At 41.0% G+C, this 11,053-nt stretch overlaps 1 protein-coding gene across 2 annotated transcripts; it reads left to right on the top strand.

Annotated features, from left to right (window-relative positions):
* Window positions 1–239: 239 nt before the first annotated feature.
* Window positions 240–5,464, top strand: LOC115671400 (cation transporter HKT1;3-like). 2 transcript variants are annotated; one of them, XM_056318854.1, is made up of 4 exons: window positions 240–711; window positions 778–1,487; window positions 4,665–4,886; window positions 4,987–5,464. In XM_056318854.1, the coding sequence occupies exons 1-4, from the start codon at window positions 289–291 to the stop codon at window positions 5,183–5,185; spliced, it is 1,554 nt and encodes a 517-aa protein (XP_056174829.1). In that variant the 5' UTR covers window positions 240–288; the 3' UTR covers window positions 5,186–5,464. The 2 variants fall into 2 exon arrangements, with proteins under 2 accessions (XP_056174829.1, XP_030448810.1); XM_030592950.2 differs by having other exon boundaries at window positions 240–1,487.
* The last annotated feature ends 5,589 nt before the right edge of the window (window positions 5,465–11,053 follow it).

Genomic DNA, 11,053 nt, shown 5'->3' with positions numbered 1-11,053 from the left:
AGACACATTGAGATACATTTAGACACATTTAATCACATTTCACATTTAAAATTTAAAATTTATTAAACATGCGTGTCATGCGTGTAATTTACACATGACATAATTATGACACGACATGAAGACATGAATTGCTGATCTGATGTCCGATGGGTTTCACTTAGGGCCCATTGTCAGTGCGTCCACGTGAACCTGAACTACAGGGAACGAGTCGCGACTATAAAACCACGCTCTACCCACCTCTAAAATAGGCACTATAATCTCCCCTTCTAAATAGAAAATCTCAAAAGGATGAAGAAGCTTTCTTGTTTTGGTAACAGGTTGGAGCCCAACCTGCCTAGCATTCAAAACCTCTCTTGCCTCCTCCACTCTTGCCACCCTGTGGCATCTTCCCTCCTCCGCAAATTGTCCCGCCGAGCCAACTCTTTCTGGACTCAACTAGCTTACTTCGTCCTCGTCTCCGCAGTCGGCTATTGGGCACTAAAGCTCTGCGAGCCCAAATCATCCTCCTACAAGCCTCGTGACCTCGATGTGTTCTTCACCTCCGTCTCCGCAACCACGGTATCGAGCATGTCCACCGTGGAAATGGAGGCCTTCTCCCACTCCCAGCTCGTCATCATGACCCTCCTTATGCTCTTTGGCGGGGAGATCTTCACTTCCATGGTCGGGCTTCATCTCTCGAGGTACAGATTTGCCGGACGTGATCATCACAAGGTGAATTCCGCCACTGCTGACCACTCCGACAAGAACATTGAACTCAAACCTCCTCCTCTCGACCAGGTCAATGGGGCCGATACCTTCAAATCTGATCCCGAAATGAAAGGGACGCCGTTGAAGCCAGCCCCATGTGGCGATGGACTCGTCAAGTACAGGGCAGCCAAGTACCTGAGCTACGTAGTCCTAGGTTACCTCATCATAGTCCACGCAGGCGGCTCAACTTTGCTTTTTGTGTACATTAGCCTCGTTCCGACCGCGAAGAAAGTCCTTTGGGACAAAGGCCTCGCCGTGCAGATGTTCTCCGTGTTCATGACTGTGTCAACGTTCGCCAACTGCGGCTTTGTCCCCATGAACGAGAACATGTTGGCCTTCAAGCACCACCCGGGCCTCCTGTGGCTGCTCCTTCCACAGGTCCTCCTCGGGAACACGCTCTACCCCCCGTGTCTCAGGGTGGTACTCTGGCTCCTTGAGCGGGTAACGGGGCGAGCCGAGTTCGACTACATGCTGAGGAATTCCTGGGAGATGGGGTACGCGCACTTGCTCCCGGGCTTTCACTGCCTTTGCTTGGCCTCGACCGTGTGGAAGTTCGTGTTGGTGCAGTTCGTGGCGCTGTGCTGCATGGAGTGGGGCTCACCGTCCGTGGAGGGCCTGAGCCCGTACGAGAAGCTTGTGGGGGCTCTGTTTGAGGCGGTGAACACCAGACACGCCGGCGAGTCCGTCTTCGATCTCTCCATCATTTCTCCGGCAATTTTGGTGCTCTTTGTCCTGATGATGTGAGTCTCTCTCTCTCTCGTTCTCACACGTGCTCGCGTGCATGTGCGCACATAAAATCCTATTCCCTGCCGAATTCGCATGGTAAATAATGCAAACACAAATTAAATAATTAGATAATATTCATTACTAAATTGACTCTTAACCATAACAAAATACTTAATATTTCGATTTCATAAATCCACTTTAATATTAAATTTTATCTTTATAAATTAAACGGTGTATGTTTATGAATAAACATTTTTCTATTTTGTCACGTTAGTCAATGGCCTAGATTAAATTAAGATATTTACATTAAAAGGTTTAATCAGTTGAACTTATAAAATACGGGTTAATACTAGATTATACAGTGTCATGTGCTTTATTAAATTTGCTTCCTAGAAATGAGTAAATTGTTTCACTTTCATCCAATATTAATTTCTAGCGTCCCTTCTTGACTGATTTTGAGGCTCGGACTTTAGTCTTTAAATTTTCTGACTTTTTTACTTTCCGTTGACTTTCTTTTTAACAATTACGTGTTCATAGTCTGGTGACTAAACTGGGGACTTTTTAAAAAAATTTCCTTCACATGTCATGAAAGGTCCCCTCTCGGGTTGCAAACCTCAAAACTATTTCTACTAACCTTAATGCCCCGGTAGAATTCTGAAAAGAATAAGTATAGTTTCGTGTACCCTGCCCCAATGGGATTTCATGAAACTTCGTAAAGCACGGAACAGAGGAAAGGCATGAGCTGATGTTTCATTCTTTTCTTGTCTACTTCTATAATTGAATTAGTTTGCAAACCCTTTTAAGTTTATCATATTTTCGTAGGATGATGACACGTGTCATTAGATTTTTACCATCTACAATTATCGCTCAATATTAAAGAGACAGTGTCGAGATTTCACGAAGTGATCTCAATTAAAACACATTAAGTGGATACAACATTTGCGTCCACTGATGGATACCTCTGACAATCTTCCTAGTGGGAACAAAATTTTCTTTATTCTGAGCTTTGAAGAAGTCTCTCGACCCCATATTCATCACATCTCTATATTACCTTGCTTTCTTCCAAAAATATTTCGGCTTCAGGATTACTATAAGTCTAAAACCCAAACGGATCCACATGTTAGGCATCCACTTTATTGAATAGCAAATCAACTTATCAGATTAGTGGGTGGTGGCAACCCTAGTAACGAAATCGCATAATGCTAACATAACTTTATTGATCTTTTTGGTCTGTGCGATATTATATTCTTACTCTTTCCTCCTGCAACTGGACCACCATCTGCATTTAAATCCCAATATCAAATTCAAAACTCGGTTTTCTTCTCCAAGGGCACATGATATGTGTCGTCTGTTTTGTGGAAAGTGGACATTGGAGGAGGGTGGTTTTCATAATAAGATACTCTTAAAGAAAATGGTTTTGTTTTTCTGTGTTTCATTGTGCTTTTAAAGTGAATTAGAAGTTGGTTTTGATAGCTGTTATTGGAAAACCTAAGCGAACGTTTTTGAGAAACCGGCTCGAGTCTAATCTGGTACATGATCTCGAGACCATGGTCTTGAGACCTTGAGACCCGGCCACCTGAACCAAGATCGTTGGGAACCAAGATAATCGGGATGAGACTTGAGACCTGGGCGTCCAGACTCGAGACAACAAGGCCCGGACCTTGGAACCACATGCACAAGCTCTAAACCTCGTGGTTGATACTGAGATCTTAGGGGTCGGACTTTGGAACCCGATGCTTGGACCCAAGAAACCAAGGGCAGGACCCTGGATCCTGGAACTCACAACCAAGGTCATGGGGGCTGAACCTCATTCTTGGCACCCAAACCCAAGAATACAAGATCGGGGATCCCGGGTCAGTCGACACGAGGTCGTGAGATCAGACTGGATTTCGAGTGTGTCGGTCTCATGGTTGCGGTTCTGGCCCCTCGAATCTCAAGTCTGTGGGTCAGTTTACTATATCTGGGCATAGGTGTTTTGGATGTGGGGGATTAGCATCTTAAGGGTCAGGGATCGAGGTCCCATGTGCAAAGGTCGAAGCTGCATCCAGCCGTTGAAGTCTTGGACCTGGTCCCTAATGTCTCGGTCCAAACTTCAGGATCCCAGCTCTAGCCCCGGGGGTGTAGAGTCTAGGTGTCAAAGTCCCGGGCCTATGCGACGGTCCTGAGATCAGCCTCAAGATCCCAAGACTAGCACTCTGGGGTTCTAACCCCGAGGTTTCTGGTTCAAGTGCAAGGGTCTAAGGTTTCCGAGGACGTGGTCATGAGTCTAGCTCTGAAGCTCTCGTGTCTACAGCGATGGCAGCCATGGGCGGGGCTCACGATTTAGACCCATGAGAGAGAAATGATGAGGGAGAAAGAGACATAAAACTTGATATTTCAACATCTTTCATTTTCTTTTTTTATTTTAAATTTTTTTGGATTGTGTCTTTAAAGTTAAATGTGAGTATGAGAGAATGTGACCATCAATCAATGACTTGGTTGAAGAAAAACAGAGTCCGTGTAAGATCATTTTTTAGGGCATATTTTCCATCATTCCTACCGGTTTCGTTAATTGTGGGTTACAAGTTATAGATCATATTATATTTATGTTGGGGTGATAGTCATGATTTATGGCGGCTTATTAAAACCAGGATTGTTTTGGGGTATAGATATTCTTGCGCAATTTCTTCAAGTGTGAGCAATGGAGTCTCCTCCCTACTTTTAGAGGAGCGATCTTCAACTTCACTTTTTTAAAGACAGGAATAGAAAGAATTGGCCTTCGACTAGTCAGTTCATTAAAGCTTTTTCTTGTCATATATATTCCAGCTTGTTCTTGCATTTGTTCCTCGGAGCCGCACCAAACTCTCTTTATCCATATTCATTCCAGCTTTGTTCTTGCCATTTATTCCTTATAATGTTCTTGCCATTTGTTCCTCAGAACCGCGCCCCATATTCATTCCAGCTTTGTTGTCGCCATTTGTGTACAATCAGCCTTGTGTGTTTTCTTATGTATAGTAGAGACAGAAGAAACACGGAAGATAATACTAGAAGCACATATACAGACCATAACTGTCGAATGTAGTCAATGCAACAACCAGAAAACATGCACAAGCTTGACTTGTTTCTCTGCGACCGCCTTTTTTCCAAGGGAAAAGAACTTTCAAACTTAAGAGTGACTCGACCCGTTTCTAACAACCATTGTGTTTTTACAGGTATCTTCCATCACATACCTCATTTCTTCCGGTAAGAAATGGCGAGACGGCACCAAAAACTCAAAGAGATGAGCCTAGGAGGGGCTTGTTGACATGCTTGATGTTTTCGCAGTTGTCATATTTAGTGATCTTCATCATTCTCATCTGCATCACCGAGAGAGAGAATTTGAAGAACGACCCGCTCAACTTCAATGTCTTGAACATCACGATAGAAACTATAAGGTACATTGCAATTATTCTCGTTTTGTTTCGAGATTCTGTTCTCGTGTATGTATTAATTTCCAAAAGATTTTAACGATGTTCATTACTGAACCAATTGCAGTGCCTACGGCAATGTCGGATTTTCGATTGGCTATAGCTGCAAAAAGTGGCTAAACACAGACAGCCCGTGCAGGGACGCTGCATATGGATTCGTAGGAAAATGGAGCAACAAAGGCAAATTCATTCTGATAATAGTCATGTTCTTTGGGAGGTTGAAGAAATTTAACATGAAAGGTGGCACTGCTTGGAGCTTGTCTTAGCATTACAAACCACACATTCCTCAAGTTAGAGGTAGAAAGGTCCGGTCAACAATGTAATATAGTCTCGTATCCGTGTAGAATTCACAAATTTTGGTCCATGTTCTGTTCCTGCAAGTAGTTATAAATTGACCATCCATCATCTTACTTGGGAAGAGAAAGAGAGGGCCGTTATGTCCGTTCAAGGGTTGCTGGGACTGATACTTTGATATATCGGAATGTGTTGTAGCGATTACTGTAATCCATGTGTTTTTAATAATTACACTAAATTTATTGTTTCTAGATCCACAATGAATTTTCTTAGAGAAAAATGCAAGACTTATTACTGGTTTATAAGATTGTTATGTTGAATGATGGGTCAGTCTGTTATTAGTTCTTGAATATGACTCAATTGTTTAAAGAGCCGCTCTCAGTCTAACACATTGCCATCCATTAAAAGTGCATCATAGACATCTATTGTGTCATGTCATCTATCCTTAACCCTTAAGGAATATCCTTAACTCTTAAGGAAGCAATTTTGGCCATTTGATTAATCCAAGGGCTAGTATTCAAATTTGGAGGAGGTATATAAGGATTTTCCTTCCAAAAATTAGGAGGACTCATTTTTCAGAGTATTTTCTCTCACTAAACTCTCTCTCTCTCTCTCTCTCTCGGCCAAATCTTCTCCTGCCCGATTCGACCTATCACCGGCCGGTTCCCGGCGTGCCACCACTCGCCACAATCCCCCTCGGCGTCCCAAGGCTGATCGTAAGACCAGCCACCACTTCCGGTGGCCAGAGCTCCCTGATGAATGCCGTTTTCTCTCTTGGTCACATCACTGGCAATCGAGCTGGTAACCTCTTCTCGCTAGTTCAACCAGCGATTTCGGTAGTCCGGCGACCTTCCGTGGTGGTCTGAGACCTACGACTACCTTCCTCAGCCTTTTCCCGAGTCCGTGGTGGCCGGAATCTCTCCGAACAACCACTGAAACACTTCTGTTCACTTGATTTCTTGTCGATTGCTCATTTGAGTAAACCGATTCGATTCTCACTTTGATTTGCACACTTTTTCTTAGAGGTTCGTCGAACTATCCGAGGCTACTTCATGGTGTCCTTGAGCTAAATACGGAGGCCGGATCACTCGATTGTACGTCAAAGTGTCATTACACAAGGTAAGTTCGATTTCGTGATTCTCGGATCTTGATGAGTCAGTATGGTTGTGATGCTGATATGACCTCCAAAATATCGAAATCTCACGAAACGTTAAACTAGAGAGTCGTAGGATACATCTGAAGCTTCAATTTGATATGTTTTACGCCTTGAACAGACATCGTTTGCTAGGTTAAAACTCCTCCGAAAGTTGAGATCAGAAGTTGCAATGTTGATAATATGTTCTGTTCTCATGAACTCCTGATTGACCTTGCTCTGTTTGGTGATTTTTCTGATTTTCTACGTTCGTTATTTGAGAAAATTTTCTGCATGAAAGTCGTAGGATACATTCAGATCTATCTACTATAAAAATTTCATAAAATTCCAAGCATGTTAGGACAGGACGATTAACATCATCATTTAGGTTCCTTCTCTGTAATAGATGGGTTCCTGACCGACCTTCATGTTTTCTTCGATTTTTATAAATTCGTGTACTCAAAATATGGAGAAGTGTTCTCATGAAAGTTCATATTGAGATCTAGAGCTTTCTGATGGTACCAATTTTATCAAAATCGGAGTTCATATGGACGCTCAAAGGAATTTTTTCTGTGTTCAAATTTGAAATTCCTTTCTATGAACTCCAAAACATGTTTCTCCAAATTTGATAAGCTTGGTGTCCTTTTTTGCAAAAACTCAAAACTACAAAGTTGTTCATTAGGGTTTTATTATGTAGACTAGAATTTTTGGAGTCTTAATAGCAATTTTTCAGGGGTCAATTTGCTAAAAATCTAGGATAAGGTCCTCCCGGCCTAAAAAACGATTTGCAAACAAGTCCTCGGTGAAAACCGAATTTTATAAAAAATTCGAGGAATTTTTAGCAAAATCTCAAAATACCAAAGTTGTTGCAAATAGGGAATCCTAACTATGTAAAAATTTTCACGTTGTTTGGATAAGTTTGTTATTTTTCCCGCTATTATTTTGAAATCCCTAACAGAATCGGGTCCAGTTATTGACACCTTATTTTTTGCTCATTTTTTTTAATATTTTCAAAAATCTCAAAATTAGGATTAGGAATGTTGGTCAAGCCTAGAAACCTATTTCTAAACCAAAAATGATTTTTTTTTGCATTTTCCTGAATTTTTCTTTAATTTCTTTTAGTCAAAATGAGTGAGAAAATCAAGAAAAATAGCAAATGGAATCAGAAAATTCCATAAAAATATTCCTTAGTCTTCTTTTAAATCCAATTTCACTAATACATCATCAATTTTGGAAACTCTCAATCGAGCATGTGTTTTTCCCAAAATTGGGCAAAATTAAACCCGAATTGAACCAAAAATGCAATTAGATCTTTTCTAGTCATTTTTAAGTCATGGTATCTTCACAACAAATGATTTTAGGACCTTGAATTACATAATGGTATGTCCAATTGAACAATTCAACAAAGAAATCGAAAAACCCCAAAATTCAATTGAAAATTAGAAATTTTGAGCCCAATTTGGGAATCGTGTCCAATTCGAAATTGTCGAACCATGAGACCATCATTTATAGGGTTAATCAGATGTGGGTAATTCAATTTTGGCACTAATTTTTCCTAATTAGGTCATTAAGGCATCGAATTGAATAAAGACCCAATAACCCGAGTACAAAAAGTTAAAAATCTAGGACATGATTTTGTCAACAATTGGGGAAAATCACATATTTGGGTTTAGAAGGTTATGAGGAATTCAATTTTGGGATTTAATTTTGAAAATTCGGTTGAAATCGGGCTTAATTTGAATTTTTAGTCAAAATCGGGCTTACCGGGTCAACCCGACCCGACCCGGGTTAGTCATCCCCTTCGCCCGGTTCACCCATTGCACAATAAACCCAGAAAAAATATCTTCAAACCCGCGACTTCGACGACTTCATGTGATCAATTTAGCACGTGTAAATCGATTCGGCCAGCTGGAGAATCTCCAGCTGTCGCCAGAGAATCGTTACAACCGATTCTAAGTCGGTGGTAACGATTTTTGAGCGGGAAAATTGATCAAGAAAAGTGAAGAAAAACGGAACAAAAGGCAATGAACGTGTTCGATGAAATGCTAGAGAGAGAGAAAGCAAATCAGAGAACACAAAAGAGAGAGAAAGAAAGCTAGAGACGTGTTGAGGATCTTAGGACCGAGTGATCGGCATCTTCTCCGGCGAGAAAGTTTCGGCAAATCGGTTCTAATCGTGATCTTCCACATCTGGTGAACCTGTGATGAAGCTATTCATCCAGGCCTGAAAACAAGCCTCGGCCGACGTGTTCAGAGCTCTTCCGGTGAAGCGAAGACCACCTGCTGGAAGCCTATGTGTCAAAGAAGAACTCTAAGGCGACCGATTAACGCGAAATCTTCGTTTGATCCCTCGACGAAACAGGTAAAAATCGCTCGTAGTTTTGATTTTTCCAGAATTCCAAAAAATAAGCTTTGATGTTCATGTGATTTTCTTTTGGATTTTAGACTTTTGAATTTCGAAACTTGTTTCTGATCATTATTTGTGTTGTTTCATTACATTTGGGGTGTCAAACTTACACAAACTGTAACATCCTCAATTTCAGTCCCTGGAAAATGGCTATGGTTTAAGTTTGGTAGTTTTTCAAATCGAAACCAATTTTTACTCTTGTTCTGGAAAACCCAGTTTCGGATCCTTTGTAGTCCTTCATTTTGTTATTTTTGGGGAGACTTTTGTGATCCGAATTTCCAAACACTTCCTTCTTGAAAGTTTCTCCAAACATCTTGAAGTTTTACATACTTTAATTTCATAATTTTTGGACTTGATATGAGTAGTACAACAGCCTAATTTCCGGACCGTGTAAAACTGCCCAGAATGGGTATTTCGTTGATGTTCACACTTTATTTATTTTCTACAAGCTTTTATAGGCCGATTTTGGAAAATTTTCCTTCACAAAAGTTGTTGAGAACTTCCTTTTCTATAATGTATATAAATTTGGGAATTTTTCGAGATGATTTGGATTCTGGAAAGAGCTTACTTTGAGAAACAAGAATTCTGTTCCAGTAAACTGTTTTTAGTCTGTCTTTAAGCTACTAAAAAAGGTGTTTACAGAAAGATTCCGATTTTGTGTTCTTCATGAAAAATGTTTTTTAAGGCCTTGTTTATGACATATTCAAATTTGAGAATTTTCGGAGTCCATTTACTATGTTTTGAAGTTCGATTTCTTGAACAGTGCAAAACTGTCCGGTTTTGTCAGATTTCAAAGATTCATCATTTCTATATGAGAACGTTGGAATCTCGATTTGATGTCTTTTGGTGATATTTGAGGACATTCCCGTGCCAAACCTCGGATTGAATGAGATTATTATACATGTTTTATCGTGGAAAACCCTCGGAAATCATGGAATTAAGTATGATGCGGGGTTACGATTTTGGCATCGAGTAGTCAATTTTGTGCACCCCGGTTGACCCGAGTTAATTATAGGTGGAACCAGTATTTTCTGAGGACTTAGATCGGCTTCACGGTTTGGAAAATTTTAAAATGAACTAGAAGATAAGGTTGGACCAAGTCAAATCTTTTTCTCCAAGCCATATTAATTAGCTTGGACTTTGAGGCCTCCCATCATGATGATATGCAATAAATGAACGAAGACTTTGAGGCCCCTTTCATCATGACTTGCATTAATTAGTTAGATTTTGGAGGCACCATCATCATGACATGCATTAATGGCCATAAGATTTTAGGGGCATTTAATCATGTTATTTTGTCCATTGTCCATTAATGCAAAGATTTTCAAGATCAAGTTATTAATGGCATTTCATGATGATATTTTGGCTCTTATTCATTAATACCGAGATTTTCAGGATCATTTCAATTATGGCTTAGATTCTCAATATCATTTCATCATGACTAAGATTTTAGGAAGATTTTGTAATGAGGGCGAAATCTAGGAAGATTTGGTAATGATGCTATTTTGTCTCTTCTTTGCTTGAGCCGCTATATATAAAGGAAGCCCTCCCCTCTCTCTCACACCATTCTCACGCCTCTCTCTCCATTCTCACACACACCATCAACCTTCTCTCTTGCTTCTTTGCTTCTTGTTCATGCCGAGAAAGAGAGAAAGAGAGAGAGAGCTCACCGACTAGCTCGTGTCTCTTCTTGTTGTTCGGCAAACTAGAGAGCTCAAAGCCAAGACGCCATCTTCCACATGTTCAAGCCTCACGCCAAGATCCGTTTACTCACATGTTCAAGCTCGAGAACCGTCGAGACTCCCGTGTTCCTTTCTTGTTCTTGTTCTTGTTCTTATCGTTGAGTAAGTGAATTCCCTAATATCGGGAAAGGATGTTGAGATGCGTTGTGACGTGGTTTATTTGGACCGTTTCACGGTCGTTTGGTTGGTCGTAGTTGGTTCATTCCCTTGATTTGACCATGTTTCATGTTTGATGTTGTTTTGAGATAGAACCGAACCTTGGTTGGTAAAGTGTACATGATGCGGCTATGCGTGATGTTCTCTTGTTTGAACTTTGTTATTTATCTGCCATTGATGCGGGTGCGGTAAGGGCTGACTTATGTTAACGGCGATCGATATATCCTCACTTGATATTAGTGGTTTTACTTGCTGAGTCTCCCCGACTCATCCCCCGTTGTTTCCCCTTTTCAGGTCCATAGGATGGCATCTCCCCCGACCTGCGTTGGCAATCCCGTGGAGCAGAGAGCCGAAGTGCTCACTGTGATAGATGTCAGAGAAGACCGCACCTATCGCCGAATCAC

Source organism: Syzygium oleosum, unplaced genomic scaffold (assembly GCF_021117445.2).
Source record: "Syzygium oleosum isolate NSW1041296 unplaced genomic scaffold, Sole_v2.1 Sole_v2.16, whole genome shotgun sequence".
Taxonomy (NCBI): domain Eukaryota; kingdom Viridiplantae; phylum Streptophyta; class Magnoliopsida; order Myrtales; family Myrtaceae; genus Syzygium; species Syzygium oleosum.
Note: the sequence above shows the minus strand (reverse complement) of the source record. Positions and strands in the feature narration are given on the sequence as shown.

Coding starts and splice junctions, on each gene's coding strand:
- LOC115671400 (XM_030592950.2), top strand. CDS start 289: ATGAAGAAGCTTTCTTGTTTTGGTAACAGGTTGGAGCCCAACCTGCCT. Junction 1,488..4,664: donor GTGCTCTTTGTCCTGATGAT/GTGAGTCTCTCT, acceptor GTGTTTTTACAG/GTATCTTCCATCACATACCT. Junction 4,887..4,986: donor ATCACGATAGAAACTATAAG/GTACATTGCAAT, acceptor AACCAATTGCAG/TGCCTACGGCAATGTCGGAT.